This window comes from Trachypithecus francoisi, unplaced genomic scaffold (genome assembly GCF_009764315.1).
Source record: "Trachypithecus francoisi isolate TF-2019V2 unplaced genomic scaffold, Tfra_2.0 Lachesis_group12, whole genome shotgun sequence".
Lineage (NCBI taxonomy): Eukaryota > Metazoa > Chordata > Mammalia > Primates > Cercopithecidae > Trachypithecus > Trachypithecus francoisi.
In genome coordinates, this window is record NW_022681457.1 from 81,154,989 (window position 1) to 81,180,479 (window position 25,491).

Genomic DNA, 25,491 nt, shown 5'->3' on the forward strand with positions numbered 1-25,491 from the left:
CTGATTATTAACTACATGGCTTTGGCAGAGACTTATACTCTCTATGCCTTAGTTTCCTCATCTGTGAAACAGGGATAATAAAAGTGCTTATTTTCGGATAATTTTTGAGTATCAGATGATACTCAGGAACCATTCAGTAAGTGCTAGCTATTCTCATTGTCATACTGCAACCACAGTAGGAGTTGCTTCCTCTTAGTTCTCTGAAGGCTCCAATGGGCTCCTTCTCACCTGAAGATCTTCACTATTCCCTTTGCCTGCAACGCTCTCTGCCTCTTCTTTCAGACAACTTCTACCTATTCAGGCTTCAGTTTAAATGTCATTCTTCTGAGTCTTCCTGATTCACAATCCCTTGCCTCCCCACTTCTTAACAAGGTAGGTTGAGAACCACTGTTAAACACCCTAATTCACTCCTCTACAGCACTTATTATCCTAATTCAATCCTGTTTTCTCCATAAAGATAGGGACTTTGTCTGTCTTACACTGCTCTGTATCCACTCTGATACTTAGCACAATTCTGACTCATACCAGCACTCATAAAATATTTCAAGTGTGTGATAAATGAATGATTTCCTAAATCTGACTATACCTCAATCTTTCTCTCTTGGGATCCTAACAGCCTCTAAAAGTCAATCACTTTATCACAGGGCAGAACTCTTCAGTCTCTTTACCTTCTGATAAAATTTTCAGAAATGCAAATCAGGAACTTAAAAAATGCTCAACTTAGGCCGGGCCCGGTGGCTCACATCTGTAATCGAGCACTTTGGGAGGCCAAGGCGGGAGGATGACGAGGTCAGGAGATCGAGACCATCCTGGCTAACACGGTGAAATCCCGTCTCTACCAAAAATACAAAAAATTAGTGGGCACCTGTAGCCCCAGCTACTCCAGGATGCTGAGGCAGGAGAATGATGTGAACCCAGGAGGCGGAGCTTGCAGTGAGCCAAGATGGCGCCACTGCACTCCAGCTTGGGCAGCAGAGCAAGACTTCATCTCAAAAAAAAAAAAAAAAAAAGCTTAACTTTTGGCTGAGACTCCCAGATTGTGTGTCTTGACTTGAAATTACTTTCGATCTGTACTGCTCTATATGGTAAAGACTATCATATGGGGCTACTGAGCACCTACAATGTTGCTAGACCAAAATGGGATGTGCTATAAGTATAAAATACAACACTAGATTTTAAAGACTTGGTACCAAAAAAATTTTAAATATCTCACAATATTTTGTATTTTATTACATTTTGAAAATGTTGGGAGTTTGGGTTAAATATATTATTAAAATTTATTTCATTTGTTTCTTGTTATTTTTTTATGTGGCTATCAGAAAACCTAGTATTACACACATGGCTTGCTTCAGATTTCTACAGGATGGTGTCGTTCTAGACTATCTGCCTAAACGGTAGGTTGTACTTCCCCACAACATCCCTCCACGTCCTTTCACTTTATAATGAAACATCCTCTAAACTGTTTCATAGTTTTTCTTGTATTAATATTTCTGATTGATCTTGACTGATATTTCTGATGCATGGGCTATTCTACCACCTCTGTGAACATGACTATTTTAAATAAGGCATGGTTTCCCACCACCATATTCAATGTTGGGTCTTATCACACCAAATCCCAGTGAACTGGAGATTTACCATTCTGTGGCTACTTTATTATTTATACTATGAAAAATATGGTTAAGAACACAAGGACTGGAGCCTGGCCATCTGTTTTGGAGTCCTGACTATAATATTAACAGCTGTGTAACTTTGTTAACTTTTTTTTTTTTTGAGACAGAGTTTCACTCTTGTTGCCCAGGCTGGAGTGCAATGGCCTGATCTCAGCTCATCACAACCTCTACCTCCCGGGTTCAAGCAATTCTTCTGCCTCAGCCTCTCGAGTAGCTAGGATTACAGGCCTGCACCACCACACCCAGCTAATTTTGTATTTTTGGTATAGACGGGCTGTCTCCATATTGGTCAGGCTGGTCTCGAACTCCTGATCTCAGGTGATCCGCCCATCTTGGCCTCCCAAAGTGTTGGGATTACAGGTGTGAGCCACTGTGCCCGGCCTACTTTGTTACTCTTAATATCTCTGTGCCTCAGTTCCTAAACCAAAAAAAGGAGATAACAGTGTCCACTTCATAGGGCTGAGAGAATTAACTGATACTGGTAAAGCACTTAGAATGGTGCCTAGCATGCAGTATGTATGCAGTAATGAATACTATTTGTATCATTATACACATCTCTCACCCTTTCCACCTACTAATATACTGGCACCTTTCCTAGTGGTGGTGTTTTATCCAAATCTGAGATTTTAAGCTCAGATCTTCTAACTCCAAATTGCTACTTCCTGGATGAGTGGCATTTGAGTAAGGTACTAAATCTTTCTCATTTTTCAGTTTTCTCCTCTGTGAGAATGCCATCTTCCTTGCAGAAGTCTGAATGACACCATGTATATAAGGTTCCTTGCATGTTCCTTAGCATCTAATGAATATCTCATATCCCCTTTCTGGTTTATTACATGTGATCCTCACAACACACTGTAAGACACATATTTTATAAAGAAGGAAACAGGATCCGGGAAGACTCGCCTGAGCTTGCACAGATTAGCTACATGACAGCGCCAATATTGGAGCGAGGTCTCAGTCCGACTCAAATGTTTTTTTCATGAAATTAAAGCTGCTTTTCTAAAAGCATGGGCCCTAGAACTAAATGAATTCATGCTGTTTACCGCATTCCAATGCCTAAAGAAATGCAAAAACCGGCAAACTAAATCTACTGCAGTGTTGCCCATTGAAACTGCAACAGAAAGTCAAAATACAAATTTTGTTAATACCACTATCATTAGGTCAAAGAGTTGACGACGCGGATGACACGTCAGTAAACAAAACAAAGCGAAAAGAGTTACTCCTTTAGCTCCCCGAGGAAACTGTGGACCGCGTCCCATAGTCCGCAGGGGTACCATAGTCGGGCCTTCCGGGCTGGGCTGGTCCCTGCCGAGGCTACGCAGCCCGGCCACCACCAGACCCAGAGGAGGCCAACGCCACGCCTGCCCGCCGGACCCTCCCCCTCGGATCTAAGGGCCCAGTGCTGCGTCCGCCAGCCCCTCACCTCCGGCTCGGGGCGCTCCGAGGCCATCACACAGCCCTCCAGCGCCGGCCCGGGCCTGTGTGTTCCACTCTTGACCCCTGACCTGGCTACCTCGGCACCCGGAAGGAACCGGAAGTGGGTGGGAGGGCCGAGTTCCAGTTTTCTGATTGGTGGACGAAGCCTTCTCAGAGGCGTTTGCTGACAGGAAAACCGGAAGTGGAAATCGCTGCAGCCGCCTCGGCCGCCGCAATGCAGGTGAGAGCCGCGTTGGGCGTGCTAGCGGCTGGCCAGCTTCGGGTACAGGAAGCCAGAGTGGCTGGCTAAGGAGAATGAAAAGTTGGGACTGAGAAGAGAGGGCAGAACCCACGGCTGATAAGGGAACGTGGGTTGGGGGGCGAGGTTAATTGGAGAGGGAGCGGCGCAGATGAGAGGTGGGGGTGGAGCTCGCCTGACAGAAGACGGTCGGGCTAAATCCGGAGGGAGGAGGCAGCACTGACTTGCTTGGCGTGGGAAAGGATTAGGTTGTAATACTGGGAGGCCGAGATGCAGTCCAAGGAAGACGGCTCAAGAAGGTGGTGGGTTGGCTCAGCTGTCCTAAGCTGCTGGATGGAGGCTGTTGGATGCCGATATAGCAGGGGATCTAATTGGAAAGAAGCCCAAACAGTGAGGGAATTGTGGGCCGCGGTGTCCGAAAGCTAAGCAGCTTATAATGTGAGGCCATGGTGGAACCCAGGATCAAGTTCCTGTCAGGCACCTTAGCAGGTTTGCAAGACAGTTTTGCATCACTCTTCCCAGCCTGTGCCCTATAGTTGTTAAGGGTAAAGAAATGGAATAAAACAGGAGACCACCGATGGGAAGGAAATGCTTTGCAGACCCCCAGCATTTTAATTTGTTTGTTCAGTGCTTAGAAGCATGTGTGGTTTTGGTTTTCATTTGTCACTTAGTTTCCTGCAGCTGGTAGTCTCAAGAAATGTTAATGGGTTGACCGAGCTTGTGAAAGAGGCACGGGAATATTGACACAGAGATAGATGAGTGCATATTAATTCAGCAAGAAGGTTGAAACATGAAATGATGAGAGCAGATGGAAAGCTGGAGTGGTTGGTGGGGGGAGGGAAAGAGGAGAGCAGGGCTGGTATTCAGAGAAGTCTTCATGAGTAGGCAGATTTCCCAGAGACTGACAAGAGAGCCAGGCTCACGGTTGCTAGGATGGAGGAAGCTGGAGTACATGTGCTGCAGAGGTGCACATGAGATAATGATCTGGCATTAGGTTTGTCGAAAATGTCTCAATGAGGGAGTGTAGGGTGCACCTAATACAGAGAAAAACCAGGCATAGATTAGGAGGTGATGGGAAAAAGGAATCAGTTGGTGGAAGGACTTGGGGTCAGGCAAACGGTTGAAAGGTCTCAGGGTTGATGCTGTCTATAACCCAAATACCACAGATAGGAAACAACCTGGTTATCCTATGCCAATGAGATCCTGTTACCTGACTGGTGTTTGCACACCATCTCCTTGGCTTTTCAGCCCTCCTTTCTATGTGTCATACTCGTTTATCTGGGTAACCAACCTGTTCCTATTGGTGCAGAGAGAGGAGAAGCAGCTCGAGGCATCATTAGATGCACTGCTGAGTCAAGTGGCTGATCTGAAGAACTCACTGGGAAGTTTCATTTGCAAGTTGGAGAACGAGTATGGCCGGCTGACCTGGTAAGGGTTGCCAGGGCAAGCTAGGGAGGGCTTATGGGTGGGGGTCCTAGCCTCCTGATGAATAGGACATTTCTAATGATGTAACCATTTATAAGTTTGCAAACATCTTTTGATTTGGAAAGAGCTGGGTTTCCTAACATTTAGCAAGTGGCTTCCATGGCAAGGAAGTAGAGAAATGCTCAGTTTCCTAACCCAAGTTCTTTATAGCTTTCAATTCTTACCCTTTGACTTCTCTGGTGAGGAGGTCCTCCTATTACAGCTTTATTTGTGCTGGATCTCTTGCCACAAATATGGCTGAGTCCTTTAGATCCAATCTACTCTGAAGTGTGGATCCTATTTCCAGGCTGAAAAGAAGGATTTTACCGGGTTTCTGAAGTTTTAGTTCTAACAGTATAGTCCTATTTTGCCACTGTTCCTCACCTCATTCAAACAATGAACTGGGTTTTTTCTACATTTGTTTCATAAACTGAAACTGTGTCCCTCTTTCATAGCCCTGTCATCCCTGTTAGTCTGTTCCCACTTAGGCTAGTCATAGGGCTTTGAGACTTTTGGGGGTAAATCCGAGTGTTCCTAGCCTGAAGGAACTAGGACTATTTTACTAAGAACCACCCAGGGAAGGGGTGTAACATTCTGACACCTTCTTACTGCCAACAGGCCATCTGTCCTGGACAGCTTTGCCTTGCTTTCTGGACAGTTGAACACTCTGAACAAGGTCTTGAAGCATGAAAAAACACCGCTGTTCCGTAACCAGGTCATCATCCCTCTGGTGTTGTCTCCAGACCGAGATGAAGATCTCATGGTAAGAGGAGAAAAAGAATACAACTTGGGAAATTAAGGAATTTTTTTGGCTTCTTTACTATTTAGGGAAATTAAGTTCTTAGTTGAGAGCTTAGAAATAATTTTGGAGGCCTTGCTTTTTGTTCTTCTGAAGGTGGGAGAGCCACTCCCAAATAGTGTTGTAATAACCTGAGGGGTATGTCACCAAGGCTGGTACCTTCCTTCTCCAACATCTGTCTCAAGCCACAAAGTCTGCCCTTTGGTGACTTTGTCTGTTTCAGTCTTTGAAACGTGGCAGAGAGTGATAGTTTAATTTGCCTCTAGGTCTGGTAGAGATAGGGATGTGAGAAGACACAAAAAATGAAGGCTGGAGTAAAGGAGATTGTGTCCTAGGAAACTAGATATTATGTCTTAGGTTGTATTTTCCTTGAAAATGCACTGTTTGCCTGTGGATGGGACTGTATATCAGGCCAGATAGAATCTTCTTGGAGTGCATAGTAGGATCAATAAAATCTGTGTGTTGCAGCGGCAGACTGAAGGACGGGTGCCCGTTTTCAGCCATGAGGTAGTCCCTGACCATCTGAGAACCAAGCCTGACCCTGAGGTGGAAGAACAGGAGAAGCAACTGACGACAGATGCTGCCCGCATTGGTGCAGATGCAGCCCAGGTTGGACTGAGTCACTGCCTTGCTGCCCCATCCCCATCCCATCATGAGAAGCTAGGCATTACCATTCCTGTCTAGTAGGGATGCATAGTTGGTTGCACCTAAGTTGCTTCTGGCAGAACCCAAGGAATAAATTTATCCATATCATTTCCTAGTTACCCTAATCTCTGCACAAATTTGTGTGTTACAGAAGCAGATCCAGAGCTTGAATAAAATGTGTTCAAACCTTCTGGAGAAAATCAGCAAAGAGGAGCGAGAATCAGAGAGTGGAGGTATGGTGGACTGGTGGCAAAACAGAGAAGGAGAGGTATATAAGATCACTGGAATGGGAATGGTTGTTTTGAGAGTAGTGAAGTTAGGACACAAGAGTGAACTGCTTTAGGGTTTGCATCCATTCTGTTAGCCTTTTGTATTTAAGGCCAACCCTGAAGCAGTGGAGGAAATGAGCAAAGTAAGAAGAGAGAATTCTGAGATAGGCTTGGGGGTCCTCTGGCTCTTTTTATGGGCTGTGAGGGAGTCTAGATGCTGCTGAATTCAGAACTCTAAACCCTGGCACTCATACTGGTCTTCCAGCTGCCACGTTCAGTCCTGCATCAGAAACATACTTCAGGATCCCCACTTACTTTTTCTTCAGGTCTCCGGCCAAACAAGCAGACCTTTAACCCTACAGACACTAATGCCTTGGTGGCAGCTGTTGCCTTTGGGAAAGGACTGTCTAACTGGAGACCTTCAGGCAGCAGTGGTCCTGGCCAGCCAGGCCAGCCAGGAGCTGGGACGATCCTTGCAGGAACCTCAGGATTACAGCAGGTGCAGATGGCAGGAGCTCCAAGCCAGCAGCAGCCAATGCTCAGTGGGGTACAGATGGCTCAAGCAGGTCAACCAGGTAAGGTGGCAGGGGTTGAAATGAAGTTGACTTTGAGCAGGGGAGTTGGAGGGAATAAGCTAGATTATCTGGGCCTCCAGCATCTCTAGACCTAGAGATTTTCTCCATTTCTCCTTTGCACTGTGACCCAGGAAATAATTTTCAGAAGTAAAAAAATCTCATTTGAGACTCTGCAACAGGCACCAGAGAGTGAGGAAGAACTTTTGAGTAACAGAAACTGCTCTCATTTCCCATCTCCATCTCATATCTCTGTGTCAACTATCCTTCGGTCCCATTTATTCTGGTATTAGATACGTTGTCAGTGTCTCTTCTTAGGTAGAGAAATCAGCAGTCAGATCTTAAGACCATTTGGTAGGTGCATTAGGAATTGACATGCAGGCCAGTTTTCCAGTCCTACATGTATTCTTTTCTCTGTATCATGCCTCTCTTGCTCTTGGCTTCCTGCTTTCTCTCCTACTCTTTTTTTTTTTTTTTTTTTTTTTTTTTTGAGACGGAGTCTCGCTCTGCCGCCCAGGCTGGAGTGCAGTGGCCGGGTCTCAGCTCACTGCAAGCTCCGCCTCCTGGGTTTACGCCATTCTCCTGCCTCAGCCTCCCAAGCAGCTGGGACTACAGGCGCCCGCCATGTCGCCCGGCTAGTTTTTTGTATTTTTTAGTAGAGACGGGGTTTCACCATGTTAGCCAGGATGGTCTCGATCTCCTGACCTCGTGATCCGCCCGTCTCGGCCTCCCAAAGTGCTGGGATTACAGGCTTGAGCCACCGCGCCCGGCCTCTCCTACTCATTTTTAGAACAGTCTAGATGGAGGCAGCTAGAAGAGTTACTTTCTCCAAGCTGTCTAGGAAAAGGGACAATTAAAACAAAGATTTTGCAGTTCTTATGATATAAAAAAAAAAAAACAATGAGAGAAAGTACTCTTTTTACCTGTGACATTAAATGGGGGTCACACAGGTTTAGCTATCTTTTCTAGGAGTGGATGAACAGACTATTCTCCCATATCACTTCTTTCCTCCTGGACACTTTCAGGGAGAGAGCTGGGTGAAGAACCATACTTCTGACCTTTATCAAACAGGGTCAGATGCTACAGAGGTTCTGAGATGATAAAGGAGGTGACAGAGGGAATGTGAGATACCACATTTCTGATTTGTCGTGAAAGTCTTACCTTGCTTGAGATGTCTTTCTTCATGTTCCTTTCAGGGAAAATGCCAAGTGGAATAAAAACCAACATCAAGTCGGCTTCAATGCATCCCTACCAGCGGTGAGTGTGGCTGGCAACCTCGACTCCCTGGTGCTCTTTGCAGAGTTGGGCAGTGAAATTATCTTTTGCTCAAGGCTCACCTAGATGGGTACAATAAAAAGAACATGGGCTTTCGGCAACAGACAAATCCCACTTCCACCACTGACTAGCTGTGTGACCTTGGACAAGTGACCTAATTTTCTGAGCCTGTTTCTCATTTGTAAATGGTGATAATACCTACCTCATAGAGTTGTTGTGAGGATTAAAATGAGGAAATGAATGTAAAGCACTTAGCACAGTATATGAAATAATGCGTATTCAATAAATGATAGTTTCTACAGATCCTTCTCCCCACCACCCTCCACAGTCCTTGATCCAGAACTTACCCTGATCTGATACTGCCTCATGTCAATGGTGAGCTGATGGACACAAGATCAAATAAGGCTTTGCTTATTTTATGCTGCCAGAAACTGTAGCAACCTCTGTGTTCTTAGAGGCACACTGTCCTTGCAGGCCCTCCTGCCCGGTTTTCATTCTGGCTATCCCTCTAAGGTGCAAGGTGAAGAAGCTTCTGGGTCAGGAAGAAAAAAAAAATGCCCACCTACAACTCTGGTGAAGCTTGGGCCTGCTCTCCTTTCTATCCTCTGAAAAGCCAACTTGGCTCTTACCTGGCAAATAGTCATAAAGTCCCCTATTCTTTACCCCACCCTTATCACACGAGGCTTTCTCAGGAAGTGGCTCTGCCAGGCAGGACTATGTGGGAAAGGGTTTTTTCTTAGCACATGAAAAAGCCCCTTCCCCTGGACTCGTGTTTCTTATTTTGGAGGGAGAAGGGAATTGCACTTCACACTGCCATCAGGGTTTAGTTGACCTCATAATGGTGCCCAATTTCTTGACTGGCCAGGATGGCTTTCCTTCATTTCCCTAAACCTGTGGCCCAAATGGTGAACCAGATTGATGGTGGGAGGGGGCAACCCCCAGTAACTTTGCCTGCTTTTATAAAGTTGAACAAAGTGAATTTAGACATTCAGGCTGACCTGCCTTTCTTAGTACTTGTTTGTCGGCATGGGCAGGGGTTGAGTCAGCAGAAGTGGACCAAAGGATTCCTCTGAATAAAGTTATTCAAATTGATGTTCACTGGCTCAGGGTTGTCTGACAGTAATTTATGAGAGCACTACATAGGGATCAGAGGCAATTTCAAGAGTGCTGCAAGGCAGTTCTAATTTGCTCTCCATAAAAAAGTTTTCATATCTTTAATTAGCTTTGATCTAAAAATCCGGCGACTTCCCTCCTGCTCATACCTTCCAGCTGCCTTTTTTCTGTTCTCTTCTATCACACACTGGTGCTTTGGCATTTGTTCAGTACCAAACAAAGTTCTGCCAGGCTGTGGCAGCAAAGGACTGGAAAAGTGGTCCCAGATGTCACATCTGTTACCATTCCATCAAGACAAGGAATGGTATCCACCAAGCTCACTGACCACAATACATAGCAGTAGGGGAGTCTGGTCACCAGCTCTGAGGCAAAGACAGACCTTTCCCCTACTTAAACTGTTCCAACTCATCAGCCTGCTGAGGTGTTCTCTGTCTTCTCACCTCTTCCCTTCCCACTGGAAATGTCAAAGCTCACTGGCATATTGGGTAGAGTTGGAGCTGTGCTTCTCTGAACCCCCTGGAGCATCTATTGGTGACTGTTGCCCTTTACTCCACCAAAAGGTTCCCTCCTATTGAATGGCACCAACCACAGGATTTTTTGTGTCCCAGGCAAATACTGACTTCATCCCCACCATACTATTAAAATGGATTCCTTGTCATCCAGGAATGGAAATGTCCTCTTGCCCCAACAGGAACATATGCAGGATGTCACCTACATCTTGTTCCCCTAAGCAAACACTCCTTCCTCTAGAGGGACTCCTCTACATTCAGCACTGTAGGAGTGCATGCTCTCATTTTTATCCCCCATCCTCAAAACAATCATTTGGGGTACACATATCTCACGAGTGTCTCCCACTTTGGGGTCCATATAGTCTAGTAAATGCCTCTAGAGAGTATGTATCTCCCACCCCTAACATACTCATTCCCTCAGGAGGGAATACATAGAGCATTTCCTTTGAAGAAGGGGACATGACCTATTTACTGGCTCAGATTTAGGATTTGCAAAAGGTATCTATTGGCCTACTCTGGTAACATGCCTCTGTTTTTGACTGCCCTGTTTTGCTCGGAGATCGTGCTTTCTCCTATTCTTGGGTCCCCTGGAGAAAGAGATTAGGCCATTGTCTCCTAGGTTTGTGTCTAGGATGGAGAAAGAAGCAGCAGCGGTGAAACGTCAAGAGCTTACTATAGGACAGAGTTCATCCTGCTGAAGGCGGAAGCTTATCCAATCAATGTCAGCATAAGGCCCATTGCCTAGGACCTCTCTCCAGTCCTGCCCTGAGCCTGGGATTCAGTCATTGCTGAACCTCTCTTTTGCTCATTGTGCCAGTCACCCCATTCTGTTCCCCTTCTGGTGTTTATTGCTGCCCTACTTAGCTGGTCCACCTCATTCAACCCTGTCGTTTTTTGGGAAACAGCCAAGATAGATAGGTTGTAGCCAAGTGCTCCTTACAACTCCATAGTGTAAGGGTCCCAGCATTAGGACTGAGCTGGAGAGGGTGTAATTGCCCACCTCCTCTTGTGCTGCTGCAGAAAAGAAGCTGAACTCTGCAGGAATGCCCTAGTGTGAGGCTGGTCCCTTTTCCCACCCCCTTCTCACCTCCCCCAGGCAGCTGGAAACAACCTCTCCCTTTGTCTGAGCTTCTTGTACAGAATAATCCTCCTTATGGACAATGTATTCTCTGTGCCCTGTGGACACAGGAGCTGTGTAAGCTGATCCCAGCACCAGGCAGGACGGAGGCTGAGTCCTTCCAAACGCCCACCCTGGGTCAGCTCCTGATTACAGTCCAGATGAACTACGAAGGGGTGTACATTCTCTTCCATCTGCTTTTCCTATCTGCTCCAGAATTAGGGAATAGCCTACTGAAGTGTATAGCATTGGGCCAGGAGTAGGAACAGGGACTGTGGTCTTTTTCTGTTCAGTCTTGAGGGTTCACAGTGCCTACTTACGGAGGCTTGATGTGACTCTTGCCTGGAACCTTGAACACATGGGGACTAACCCTTGGAAAGGGCTTGCCACTGTGCACATGGGGCTTTCTAATTGGAACAGAAGGCAAACTCCAACCCATCTGACGAGACCATGGTACCCCATCACTTCAGCATGTGTTTTGTCCCACAAGACAAAGTTCCTTTCTTCTTCCCTTTAACTACCATCTCTTGTTTTTGAGCTCCATGTGTCACTGAGGCAGCTCTTGGATTCCTGTTGTGGTCTCTCAATGAGTCACATGCCATTTGGACATGGCAGCTTCCCTAAGTACATCATGGACAAGGCACCTCACTTCCCTGAGCCTGTTTTCTCAGTTGGTGGTCCCAGTGATCCTTTTTAGGTCTGAAGTCTGTGGCAGTGATTTTCAAACCCATTTATCCCCAGGCGTTTTGTTTTGTTTTGTTTTCCTTGGTGCATGACTGTTACATAAATAGGCCAAAATTTTCCTAGATGAGCCCCCAAGTCCCTCAAACTCCTACAAACTGTTCCTGAAGTTTCCTCGCTGTCACCTACACCTTAACATACCAACGTCCTTCAGACCACAACATTGAAACTGCTTTCTAAAACATCTTTCTCTAAGTGAAGATTCATCAAAGAGATGGTAAGTTACCACAAAGTTATCACAAGTTACAAGTTCTGACATACCTTGTGTGTTAGAAGTCACCCTCCCACTCTCAGACATCTCTCCCTGGGCAAGATATATGTACCAAAGACACTCTTCCAGTATAGACAATAAATTATACTTTTTCCACATGAAGATAACCTTTCCTACTGAGTCAAATATAAAGTGCCTTGGGATGCTCGTCTTCCTGTGTTTTCTCTACCATTCCAATGCCTTCCCTAATTCTAACCCTAATTTCCCTTGTTTGTGGTCATTTTGATTCTTCATCTTTTCTTGCCCACATACATTCCCCATGTAGACATCCTTGTTCTTTTTTTTTTTTTTTTTTGAGGCAAGGTCTCACTCTGTCATCCAGGGTTGAGTGCAGTGGCACGACCACCTCTCACTGTGATCCTGCAACTCAGGTGATCCTCCAGGCTCAAGTGATCCTTCCACCTCTCAGCCTCCCAAGTAGCTGGGACCACAGGCATGTGCCACCATGCCCACCTAATTTTTTTAATTATTATTTTTAATGGAGACAGGGTCTCTGTGTTGCCCAGGCTGGTCTCAAACTCCTGAGCTCAAGCGATCCTCCCACCTCAGCCTCCCAAAGTGCTGGGATTGCAGGCGTGAGCCACTACACCCAGTCTATCTTTTGTTCGTTTTGCCAATTTCTCTGGGCTACATTTCATGGCCCTAGATAGTGCCATTTTAGTGTCTCGTCCATTTTAAAAGATCCTTCTTGACCCTACATCCCCTCTCACTGACTCACTCACAGCCATGCTCTTGAAACACAGTGCTTAGAATCACTGTTTCTTATACCTCCCATTCACTTTTCAACCCCTGTGGTTGGGCTTCTACTTCCACCATTCCTCAGAAACTCAGAGATCACTGTTGACCTAATGACTAAACCCAGAGTATTTTCAATCCTCATAGTAATGTATCTGCAGCATTTAATGCTGACCATTTCCTTTAGTCTCTTTCTCCCCCATGGTTTCTATGGCACACGCTCTCCTTGTTCATCTCCCTTTCTAGCCATTCCTTCTCTGCAGCTTTTGGACTTTTATACTTCTGCCTGCTTCTTAGATGTTATTCTCTAGTACTTGTCCTTAACCCCCTTCTTATTCTGCCTGCTTTCTCTGTGACCACCACTTTTATGTGTATAAGTGAGTTTTATTTTCAGCTCAGACCTCTTTGCCGAGCTGCAGATTCCTAGTGGATATCTCTACCTATATGATCCGCAGCTGGTTGAATGTCCAAATCCAGTTATTCTAGCCTACACACCTGTTTTTCTTCTAAGCCAGGAATATGGAAACCATTCTAAACTATTCTCCCTCTGGGTCCCCAACCCCCTCATACCTAATCAGATACTAAATCCTACCAATTCTGTCTCTACCCTGTCCTACAGTTTAGGCTCTGGGCTTTTCTTACTAAAAGTATTGTTCAGACTCCATACCTCCAGCCGTGCCCACTCTAACTTATCTTCTAAAAGGCTATTAGATAGGTCTTTCTAAACTGCAGATCTGATCTCATTACTCCCCTGATTAAAATCCTTTATCTTCAGTCCTGCCCACTTTAACTTGTCTTCCAAAAGGCTGCCAGATAGGTCTTTCTGAACTGCAGATCTGATCATATTATTCCTTTGATTGAAAGCCTTTTGATAGTTTACTCCCCATGTGTGCCAGGCATACTGAAAATCACAAGATAAAATCATCCTGGAATGTTCATTTTAAGGGTAATTTAAAACAGAGTACACATTTAGCATGTATTATTATTATTTTATTATTTTGAGACACGGTCTGTCTTACTGTCATCCAGGCTAGAGTGCAGTGGTGTGATCTTGGCTCACCACAACCTCCACCTCCCAGGCTCAAGTGATCCTCCCACTTCAGCTTCCTAAGTACTGGGACTGCAGGCACGTGCCACTATACCTGGCTAATTTTTGTATTTTTGGTAGAGGTGGGGGTATATGGACCCCCACCTCTACCAAAGGGGGTAGAGTTGGGTGGGTAGAGGTGGGTGGGTTGGTAGGGGTGGGTGTGCCAGGCATACTGAAAATTATAAGGTAAAATTATCCTGGAATGTTCATTTTACTTAAGAGTAATTTAAAACAGAGAACACACATTTAGCATGCATTATTATTATTTTATTTTGAGACACTGTCTCACTGTGTCATACAGGTTAGAGTGCAGTGGTGTGATCTTGGCTCACTGCAACCTCCACCTCCTGGCTCAAGTGATCCTCCCACCTCAGCCTCCCAAGTAGCTGTGACTACAGGTGCACGCCACCGTACCTGGCTAATTTTTGAATTTTTGGTAGAGATAGGGTTTCGCCACGTTGCCCAAGCTGGTCTCAAACTCCTGAGCTCAAGTGATCCTTCTGCCTCAGCCTCCCAAAGTGCTGGGATTATAGGCATGAGCCACCATGCCCAGCCAGCATGCATGCGTTATTAAGATAAATAGTCTTCGGCCGGGCGCGGTGGCTCAAGCCTGTAATCCCAGCATTTTGGGAGGCCGAGACGGGCGGATCACGAGGTCAGGAGATCGAGACCATCCTGGTTAACATAGTGAAACCCCGTCTCTACTAAAAAATACAAAAAACTAGCCGGGCGAGGTGGCAGGCGCCTGTAGTCCCAGCTACTCCAGAGGCTAAGGCAGGAGAATGGCGTAAACCCGGGAGGCGGAGCTTGCAGTGAGCTGAGATCTGGCCACTGCACTCCAGCCTGGGCAAGAGAGCAAGACTCCGCCTCAAAAAAAAAAAAAAAAAAAGATAAATAGTCTTCAAAGAATTCCTACTAGTCTGAACAGCTTCAGACTAAGCCACCAGATTCCCTAGGAATATTTACTTACTCTTTTTGGCCATTACATTTACTTCATTGGAAAAGCTTAAAAATAGCTCAGATTTTCTGGAAAGGCAAGTAAGATTCTATGTGATGCAGCCCCCTGCCTCCTTCTTCTTAGTGTCATGCCACCCACTCAATTCCCAAGCCGTCCACATTGCTTGCAGTTTCCTGAATGTGACAGCTCTTTCAAACCTCCATTCCTTTATTCCCACTGTTCCCTCTGCATGGAACACTTTGCCCTATCATTCTGTCTGACAAATACCCAATCTTTCAAAATTCAGCTCACAAGTCACCCCACTCTCGCTGGTGCAGTGGCTCACACCTGTCATCCTAGCACTTTGGGAGCTGAGGCACGAGGACTGTGTGAGCCCAAGAGTTCAAGACCAGCCTGGACAGCACAGGAAGACCCTGTCTCTACTAAAAAATTAGCCAGGTGTGGTGGCATACACCTGTGGTCCCAGCCACTTGGGAGGCTGAGGTGAGAGGATTGCTTGGGCCTGGAAGGTCAAGGCTGCAGTGAGCTGTGATTGTGCCGCTGCACTCCAGCCTGGGCAACAGAGCCAGACTTTGTCTCAAAAAAAAAAAAAACAAAAAGTCACCCCTATGTGAAGTTTTTTAGTAACCCACAACTCAACACTATTCCCACCAGGTAAGATTAATTACGTCCTCTTTTATGCTTCACATTTGTACCTTGTACAAACTTATTCTAGCTCCTGGTGCACTTTATTGTCTCCCAGGTTCAAGCATCCTGAAGTTTGAATCCCAGCTCTTCCACCTGAGAGCTGAGTGATCTTAAACAAGATAATGTGTGCCTGGCATACTATAGCATCTAGCCCATCACAAACACCATAAATGGTAGTGCTACTATTATTATTACTATTATGATTTGTTTGTCTTTGGAGAAGTAGTATAAAATAACATTTTGGTTTAAAAAGCAGGTTCTTGTGCCAGACTGCTCCAGTTCAAATCCTAGCTGCGCGACTTACCAGGTGTGTGGCCTTGAGCAAGTTAGCTCACTTCTCTATGCCTTTGTTTTCTTATTCCTGGGGTCGGTAACAATGGCTATTTCATAGGGTTGCTGTGAAGTGTAAATGGGTTAATACATATGAAGTGCTTAGGATAATGCTGACAACAGTAGAAGCTCAATACATATTATATATCCATAGGGTAACATCTGGAAATCTCTGCTGTCAGTGATTGTTGCTTGAATAAACGATTGACCAGTTCCTCTAAGAGGTCATAACCTCTCCTTCCCTCTGCAGCTCCCCTGTGCTCATGTCTCAGGCGCTTAGCCTCAGGAGACGCTTTTTGTGCATACTTCATCCCCCGTGGTATCTCCCTAGTAACGTGCAGAGTAGGCACTGGAGCATTTTTACATTGGATTACCTGACATAAGTCAATTTCAAATCTAGTTTTGTGAATTTTATTTCTCCCACCTAGTTGTTGCCTACATTCTTTCATTAATAAATTGTATCCTTTTGATTTGAGGCCAAATGACAAGACCTCTCTCCTGAAATATTATTTTTCATGCCTTCTGAACTGTATCTCTTCCCTGTCTAAACTAGCTAACCACTCAGTTCCATAGTCTTTCTACAGTCTGTCCCTAAAGGGGGCCCTTCACCACTCATAGCTTTCTCTGTGCAGTTGTGATGAATTCTTGCCTCGCTTCTCTGTGCTTGCTGGGTCGGGCTCAGTTCTTTGTGGGTGGCTGTGTATAATTCACTGGAGATCAAAACCAGAGCTTTTTGGTGCCATGCTTGCCTCTCTTCCCACCACATTGACCACCAGTCCTTCAGACTTTGTTTTGTCATGGCATACTCCACGATTCTTGCCACTTTGCCATAAGTGCTCTCAGCTGTAGCCATAAGGACATAGCTGGGAGTCAGGTGTTGCCTTATACCTCCGTGGCTTACACATGCTCTGCCCTACGCAGAACGCCCTCTCTTTTTCCTGCTCCAGCCCCCTTATTCACCTGATAATTCATCCTTCTAGTTCAAATGTCACCTACTCCTGTAAAGTCTTTACTACTACCTCTCCTGTACACTTGACCATTCTTAAACTGTACCTCTCCTGTGCCCTGTACACACTTCCATTCTCGCACCATAGTTCTATTGCAGTTTATTTATTTTCAAGTTCATATCCTGCTTTGGACACTTATCCACTGTGTGGCCTTAGAAAGTTACTTTACTTCCAAGAACCTCAGTTTTCAGCTCTATAGGATGGGATTATAGTACCAACTTCAAAGAGCACCTTCAACAAAACATATTTAAAGTTAGTAGCTCTTAATTTTCTACCAGATAAAGTCCAAGCTTCTTAAAAAGGCCCTTCAGGCAAATAGTCAACACTCAAGTGGTAACTGTTAGTCTCTTCTACTTTCTCCTGAGCAATCTCATTTTTATGTGATGGTCTAGTAGACTGTTTTGATTGCAAGACATTATAATTAAACTAGCCTAATAAAAATTACAATTAAACTGGCTTAATCAAAAAAAAAAAAAAGAACCAGCTGTATTTGGGTTATGTGGATGGCTCTAGGTGGGCTCAGAGGCTCAAATGTTGTCTGGACTCTCTGTCTCTACATTTCTCCACTCTACATTATTAGAACTCATCTCATGGGAGAGCTCTGGTTTCGCTTGGATTATGTGCCGTTAGGAGCTTGGACTGGGAGGAAGTAGGGAAGAATACCAGCATTAATGAGCCAATGGGGTAGGGAATTTCTCAAAGGAAATGAAAGCAGGGGATAGGAAAGTTTCTGAATACAGCCAAAACTAGAGCTACCACACTCCAGTCCACTTTGTGTGGTTTCACCTCTATATAGAGAATCCTCAGATTTTTTTCTCAAGCTCCGTCCTTTCTCCTGAATGCACAGTATTATGTTTTAGATTGCTTGTTGAATGGGCCATCTCACCTCAAACTCAGGATGTCCCAAACTACATTCATTTTCTCCATCCTGCCCCACCTGAGTTATCCAGCTGGACATCTGCTGTTAGTTCTGGGTCTTCTTTCTACTGTATCCCCTTTTCTTCCTTCTCACTGCCATTCTTCTAGGTCAGGCCTTTGTTATGTCACACCCAGACCTCTGAGCTGGCTCCCAGCTGGTATCCCTGCCTTCTTCTGCTTTCCTCTTGATAATATACCTTACTCTTGCCAAGTTTGTCTTTTTTTATTTCTTTCTGAGACAGTCTTGCTCTGTCACCCAGGCTGGAGTGCAGTGGTGCGATCTTGGCTCACTGCAACCTCCACCTCCCAGGTTCAAGCGATTCTCCTGCCTCAGCTTTCCAAGTAGCTGGGACTACAGACACATGCCACCATGCCCACCTAATTGTGTATTTTTAGTAGAGATGGGGTTTCACCATGTTGGTCCAGGCTGGTCTTGAACTCCTGACCTCAAGTGATCCACCCACCTTGGCCTCCCAAAGTGTTAGGATTACAGGTGTGAACCACTGTGCCCATCCCCAAATTTGTCTTTTTAAAGCACGGTGGGGATGTCTGATATGTCAGCCTGCCACTTAAAATCTTCAGAGACGGGCCGGGTACGGTGGCTCACACCTGTAATCCCAGCACTTTGGGAGGCCGAGGCGGGCGGGTCACGAGGTCAGGAGATCGAGAGCATCCTGGCTAACACAGTGAAATCCCATCTCTACTGAAAATACAAAAAATTAGCCGGGTGTGGTGGCGGGTGCCTGTAGTCCCAGCTACTCAGGAGGTTGAGGCAGGAGAATGGTGTGAACCCAGGAGATAGAGCTTGCAGTGAGCTGAGATGGCACCACCGCACTCCAGCCTGGGCGACAGAGCGAGACTCCATCTCAGAAAAAAAAAAAAAAGAAAGAAATCTTCAGAGACATCCCAATATAAAGTAAACTCATTTTTAAAAATTCAAAACACTTCATGATCTGGGGTCACTCATTAACCTTCTATTATATGAAGGCCTTTCATTAACCATATCCTTTAGTCCAAGGGTCCCCAACCCCTGGGCCATGGACCAGTACCGGTCTGTGGCCTGTTAGGAACCAGGCCGCACAGCAGAAGGTGAGTGGTGGGCAAGTGAGCAAGCATTAACGCCTGAGCTCCTCCTCCTGTCAGATCAGCAGCAGCATTAGATTCTCATAGGACCGGGAGCCCTATTGTGAACTGTGCATGCAAGGGATCTAGGTCGTGCGCTCCTTATGAGAATCTAACGAATGCCTGATGATCTGAGGTGGAACAGTTTCCTCCTGAAACCATCCCCCTGCCCTTTGCCCCCCACATCACCCCACAAGTCCCCATCCTTGGAAAAATTGCCTTCAACCGCTGATTTCAATTTATCTGTTAAGAGGTGATCATAGAACTTACCGTACAGGATGAAAACATTCGAACATATGGAACGCAGCTGGCTTCATCCTTGTCAGAAAAAGTACTAATAGAATAATAAGTTTCTCATTCCCCTCTTGGTCCTTCTCACGTGTCTTCTGGATGTTGCTAACTCCCTTTCCTCCATCTTGATAGCATCCCCTGGTTTGCCCCCTAACAAAAAGCCTCTCCTTTTTTCTCTGCAGAGCTTTTCCTGCAGGTTCTATCACATCCCTTTCCCCCTCTCTAAGTTTCTTTTGTTCAGTTCAATGAACAGTGAATGATACCTATAGTATGTAGGCACTGGTTACCCACTGATGGATCAGACGTTGGCCCTGGCCTTTCAGGGGTCCAGGCCAACCCTCAAATTCCAGAAGATACAAAGAATGTTTGCATGCAGTCTCTCCCCTCTGCCAGCCCGATGTCTTTCCAGCCCTGGTTCCTTCAGCCAAGGTCCCAGCCTGCTTTGGAAGAGGATACCAACTAGCTGGCTGGGGCCCAGGGACATGCAGAATTATTAACTGGCAAACTCTTTGCCCTCATTTTTGCTCTCCCATCCTCACAGGCTAACCCTCCCATCAGCTTTTCTGTGTGGGTACTGTGTAGGAAGTATCCTTTGTCCTTTACAGGATGGAAAATGGAGAAGCTTGACACAGCCCCCAGGAGGCTGCTTCCATCTCCACCTGCCAGTTCTGTTGCCCCTCAGTCTGGACCTTCAGTTCCTATTCATAGCTGATACCCCGTCTCTTATTGTGTTTTCCCTCCACTCTTCCACTCACTCACTCACTCATGAACATGCAGGTGTACCTTTTTCCATTTTTTTCCTCATTGCCATTTCTGTTTCTCTGATCCTACCTCCATTTAATATTTGTGCTGAAACATATAAAGCCTCAGAAAATCATGGGAATCGAGTTCATATAGATAGTGATTTTCAGGCTGAACTTCTGGAGAAACGACATCCATGGTTTATCTTCTTGAGAAAGAGGATGGAGACGGGCCCTTTGAAGAGCAGTGAGTGAGGAGTGAGTCAGACAGGGTGGGACCTGGGGGAAGTCGCCACCTCATTTCCCATTAGTCAGGAAGGCTCCATGAAAGGGATGGAATTTTAGTTGTTGGACTGGGTTTTCTTTCCCCACTGTACCTGGCCTTCATCCTTATCAAACCTATGAGTTCCTTGACCTCTTCAGTTTCTCCAGTTTATCAGTGTACCCTTGGTTTAGTTTAGTCTACTCAGCCTTCACTGAACCCTCTCCCAAGCAAGGCCTTCCATCTGGCTTCCCTACAGATCCCTATTTCCGCTTTCCTGACTCCCACTCACTTAGCTCTGCTGGAGAACATCACAGCCTTCTAAACTGGTACACTCCTTATGGTCTCCCACCCAGCGGGGCCTTCCACTCTGTTCACCAAGCTTTCCCATCATTCCATCATCAGCTACTCTAGACTGTACCACTTCCCTACAATTCCTTATCCTACCACCTACCCATCCCCCATGTTCAGCAAATACCTGACATCTGACTGAAGGAAAAAATAGACTCCTTTAGACAAAACTCCCTCAATTTCCTCCCATTCCACTGACGAACTTACTCCATTTTCGTTCTCCTTAGCCAGAGGCTACTCTCTTCATGTGTATGCTGGATCCCATTGTCTCTCTCCACACAGCATATAAACATGCTTCAGCCTCTTCCCATTGAGAACAACCATCTAGCATCAATCTGCAGGTGAGAGCCAGGCACTGATATTTTAAAAGCTCCCTGGTTGATTCTAGTTGCAGCCAGGGCTGAAAAACAAACAGAATAAAATCCAGTCTTCTTACTATGGCATGCAAGGCTCTTCATAAACTGACTCATGCCTTTCTTGCCCTTCCATATGCCCTCTGAACTGCAGTCATATACCAAACTACTTAGCGTTCCCAAATCCGCCACATCTCTTGCTTCTATGCCTTCATATACATGCTTCACTCTATTTAGAATGCCTTTCCCTGTTTTCTAGAAAGTGTCTTTTTTTTTCTTTTTTTTGAGATGGAGTCTCACTCTTGTTGCCCAGGCCGGAGTGCAGTGGTGCAACCTCGGCTCACTGCAACCTCCGCCTCCTGCCTTCAAGTGGTTCTCCTGCCTCAGCCTCCCAAGTAGCTGGAATTTTAGGCTCCTGCCACCAGGCCTGGCTAATTTTTGTGTATTTTTTAGTAGAGATGGGGTTTCACCATGTTGGCCAGTCTGGTTTCGAACTCCTGACCTCTGGTGATCCACACACCTCGGCCTCCTAAAGTACTGGGATTACAGGCACGAGCCACCTCACCCAGCCTAGAAAGTGACCTTTAATGCTCAATTAAGTGTCATTTTTGCATCACCTTCCAGAATTAGCCTCCACACTGAGTTAAGGTGCCCCCGCATCCCAGTGCTTTCATAACCCTCTGGGTTTATCTCTATGGGAACACTCACCACATATATAATTGCTCATCTATATGTCTGTCTTTCCTATCAGACTGAGTGTTTTGCAGGAACCCCAGGGCCATGAAGATGCCATTTGGTAGGATTTGGGGCTAAGTGGTCTATATCAGATATTTAAGGATGCTCTCTCCGATCCATTCATTGTTTGCCAAACTGAACAAAAGAAACTCAGGAAAGGGGAGAGGGATGTGATAGAACCTGGGACAAGAGCTGAACAAATGTCTTTGAGCATGTTCATTCATGTAGTCAGTCAGCATTTATTGAGGGCTTGCCATGGTCATTTACCAATATGGTCCAGTTACTTGGACACAGTTGAAGTTTCCTATCACTACTGTGTTTGGCCTCTGGGACGGTTTCATCATCTATAATAGTCTGCTTTCTTTGTCTCTAGTGCACTCTTATGATGGACATTTAATCCAAAATCTCTCAATAGTGCTCTCACAACAGTGGTTTGCACAGAATAACTGTTTAGGAAATATTATTAAAATAATGCTCATGAATCTACATATAAGTATGTATCTTCCTGATATTTTGGGCACTTTCCCACCTTCTCCATTACATGTTGAGACAGAAACAGTGATAAGCACTTTACATGTGTTATCTCCTTCAGTCTTCACAGCAGTCCTATGAGATAGGTACTCTTATAGCTCCAATTTTATAGAAGTTCAGCAACTTACATAAGGTCACACAGGTACTAACTGGCACATTTAAACTCATGGCTTTGGAGTCAGGTGTGAACCCAACATCACTAGAGTATACCTGGAACACAGGCTTTCAATAAATATTTATGGACTCAGTGATTCTGTTCCCAAGGGAAATGGAAAGGCTTTCAAATTCTTATTGTCTTCTCCCCTTGACTCTGGTTCCCTTGGCCTCTCTTCCTTTCCCACATCATCCCATTCACACTAACATTCATTCAACAAATGTAGAGGGTCAACTGAGTACCAGATAATGGGCCAGATGCTGGAGATACAGAGATGACAAAACATGGCCCACACTGAGAGGAACTTATAGTTTTGCGATACGGATAAGCAGATAATTACAATTGTGGGAGCAAAAGGAGGGGGTGATTTACTGCCTGGGAGACCTGACTGTTCCTTGTGCTGAGCCAGGGGGCGAGGGTTGAGGGGGTTATGAAAGATGCTGACATCCTCGGGGAATGGTTAAAGCACTGGGTGGGGCCCAGGAGAGTGTCACAGGTAGAATGAGAGGACAAGGCAGGGACCAGATCAGTTAGGGCCTTAGTGTTGGAGCTTTTTAAATAGTGAATTCTTCTGCCATTTCCTTTCAAGGGTGGGTACTAATGGGCTGGGTCATATCTGTACTTTGGCTCAGACCTCTTACCTAAGCTCTAGGACTAAACTTTCACATAGCTATATCCCACCATTTGTGAAGTCATTTATTTATTCATTTATTTAGAGACAAGGTTTCTGTCATTCAGACTGGAGTGCAGTGACGTGATCTTGGCTCACTGCAACCTCCACTTCCTGGGCTCAAGTCATCCTCCCACCTCAGCCTCCAGAGTAGCTGGGACTATAGGCATGCATCACCATGCCTGGCTAATTTTTTGTATTTTTTGTAGAGCCGGGGTCTCACGATGTTGCCCAGGCTCAAACTTGTGAGCTCAAGTTATCTGCCTGCCTCGGCCTTACAAAGTGCTGGGATTACAGGCGTGAGCCACCATCCCCAGCCTATCCTACCATTTGTGAACACCTTTTTTTTTGTTTTTTTGTTTTTTTGGAGACAGAGTCTCACTCTGTTGCCCAGGCTGGAGTACAATGGCACAATCTCGGCTCACTGCAACCTCTACCTCCCAGGTTCAAACAATTCTCTTGCCTCAGCCTCCTGAGTAGCTGGGACAACAGGCGCACGCCGCCACACCCGGATAATTGTGTGTGTGTGTGTGTGTGTGTGTGTGTTTTAGTAGAGACAGGGTTTCACCGTGTTGCCCAGGCTGGTCTCGAACTCCGGAGCTCAGGCAATCCTCCCGCCGTGGCCTCCCAAAGTGCTAGTATTACAGGCGTGAGCCACCGCGCCTGGCCTGAACATCTTATTCTCCCAGCCACCACGTCTTCCGAATTCCCTCTTTTTTTTCGGAGACGGAGTCTTGCTCTGTCGCTAGGGTGGAGTATAGTGGCTCGATCTTGGCTCACTGCAACCTCTGCCTCCTAGGTTCAAGCAATTCTCCTGCCTCAACCTCCCGAATAGCTGGGATTACAGGCATGCGCCACCATGCCCAGCTAATTTTTGTATTTTCAGTAGAGAGAGGTTTTCACCATGTTGGCCAGGCTGGTCCTGACCTCAGGTGATCTTTCCGCCTCAGCCTCCCAAAGTACTGGGATTACAGGCTTGAGCCACCGCACCTGGCCAATTCGTTTTTCTATTTTTTGAGAGGGAGTCTCGCTTTGTCGCCCAGGCTGGAGTGCAGTGGCGGAATCTGGGCTCACTGCAAGCTCCACCTCCCGGGGTCACGCCATTCTCCTGCCTCAGCCTCCCAAGTAGCTGGGACTACAGGCGCCCGCCACCACGCCTGGCTAACTTTTTGTATTTTCAGTAGAGACGGGGTTTCACCGTGTTAACCAGGATGGTCTCAATCTCCTGACTTCCTGATCCGCCTGCCTCGGCCTCCCAAAGTGCTGGGATTACAGGCATGAGCCACCGCGCCCGGCCGTTTTTTAAAAAACTGTGTTTATTTTCCTTGCGGAGCAGGGCTGCCCCATAGGCAGTGTGCCCAGAGTAGCCCACATTCCCAAATTCTGCCCACACTTACAAAATCCAATCCTGCAAGCAGTTATTAGATCGTTGTGTGCTTCTGTTCCAGAGGCCGCTGAAGGTAGAAATTCCATTTCACTAAAATCTAGTCCGTCCTTTGCACCCACTAGTTGAGTCCAGTTAGTGAGTGTGGAGGTGGGGGCTGGGGGTGTAGAATAGATAAATAAATATATAGAGAGCCAGTCCAGCTGTGCTGAGGAAAGCTCGACATTGTCCGCCTCTTCCAATCCCATCAGTTGCCACATCTTTGGTCAGGCTGGCTTTGTCACCTGGTCTCCTTCCTGTGCCCTCCTCACACTGGCTGCCAGAGTAAATGATTAAGCCAGAGAGACTGCAAGCCCCGTGAGTGCAGGGACGTTGGGTGGTCTATAAACGTCTGATGAATTAATAATACAAGCCTGATTATAGTCTCCTCAAAAATCTTTACTGTTTCTCCTCCGCTTCTAGAATAAAAATCAGATCGCTCATTTGGCCTTCACGACCTACTACATTCAGCCGCAGTCAGCTTCATTTCCCTTTTTTTCTTTCACTACCTCGAAGGCCAGTTTAGCCAGTGATTCACTATGCTTGCCCCGGGCCACTTGTATCCTCCCACCTCCATTCCAGGCAGCCCTCGCAGCAGATCCTAACGCTTAGGGCTCCTCCAAGTGTACAGGCTCGTGAGGCTTCCCTCCCGCTAAGACCAGTCCGCCCTCAGCACACGCAGTGTGCTCCCGCCCGCCGCTCTGCGCTCACCCTGCAGGAGAGGGAGCTCTTTGAGGGCAAGGCCGAACCCTCCCCCGAGCCCTCAGCTGGGCCTGCCGCACACAGATGCGCGGTCCTGCCGGGGAGCAGTCACCCGGGGACAGGGCCAGGCCTGGGGCTGCACGTCGGGAAGAGACGGCGTGCTCCCGAGGTGGCCAGGCCGCTGTAATCGGCCAGGGCGGGCCCGGGCGGCGAGGGAAGAGGTGGGGAACCCGGGCCGCGGCGCTTCCTGCCAGGACCCGGCGGCCCGCCCCAGCCCCTGCCCCCGCCCCGGCCGAGCCTGCGCTGCCGGCC

General features: G+C 46.5%; 2 protein-coding genes and 1 long non-coding RNA gene across 11 annotated transcripts in view; 1 reads left to right on the top strand and 2 right to left on the bottom strand.

Moving 5' to 3' along the window:
- Window positions 1–8,760, bottom strand: part of SZT2 (SZT2 subunit of KICSTOR complex) — a 68,386-nt gene extending 59,626 nt beyond the window's left edge. For 6 of the 9 annotated variants that reach the window (XM_033226766.1, XM_033226773.1, XM_033226772.1 and 3 more), the window contains exon 1: window positions 8,256–8,760. In XM_033226766.1, coding sequence (XP_033082657.1) covers window positions 8,256–8,321 — 66 coding nt within the window. In that variant the 5' untranslated portion in view covers window positions 8,322–8,760. Of the gene's footprint in view, window positions 1–3,093; window positions 3,209–8,255 lie in introns of those variants that run through there. The other 3 variants (XM_033226771.1, XM_033226769.1, XM_033226768.1) reach the window with 1 other exon arrangement.
- Window positions 3,213–9,467, top strand: MED8 (mediator complex subunit 8). The gene is made up of 8 exons (XM_033226774.1): window positions 3,213–3,327; window positions 4,655–4,773; window positions 5,428–5,572; window positions 6,077–6,217; window positions 6,405–6,486; window positions 6,849–7,097; window positions 8,291–8,351; window positions 8,844–9,467. The coding sequence occupies exons 1-8, from the start codon at window positions 3,322–3,324 to the stop codon at window positions 8,944–8,946; spliced, it is 906 nt and encodes a 301-aa protein (XP_033082665.1). The 5' UTR covers window positions 3,213–3,321; the 3' UTR covers window positions 8,947–9,467.
- A 5,915-nt stretch (window positions 9,468–15,382) lies between these two features.
- LOC117092737 lies at window positions 15,383–25,485 on the bottom strand. Its single transcript, XR_004440894.1, has 3 exons — window positions 24,452–25,485; window positions 20,819–21,011; window positions 15,383–15,986 (listed from the first exon to the last, which is right to left on the bottom strand). It is a non-coding gene; the product is annotated as an uncharacterized LOC117092737 (long non-coding RNA).
- Between the last annotated feature and the right edge of the window lie 6 nt (window positions 25,486–25,491).

Excerpts from the sequence above, each read along its gene's own strand:
- MED8 (XM_033226774.1), top strand. Across the intron at positions 4,774-5,427 it reads GAGTATGGCCGGCTGACCTG|GCCATCTGTCCTGGACAGCT; the intron begins GTAAGGGTTGCC and ends TACTGCCAACAG. Across the intron at positions 8,352-8,843 it reads TCAATGCATCCCTACCAGCG|GCCCTCCTGCCCGGTTTTCA; the intron begins GTGAGTGTGGCT and ends CTGTCCTTGCAG.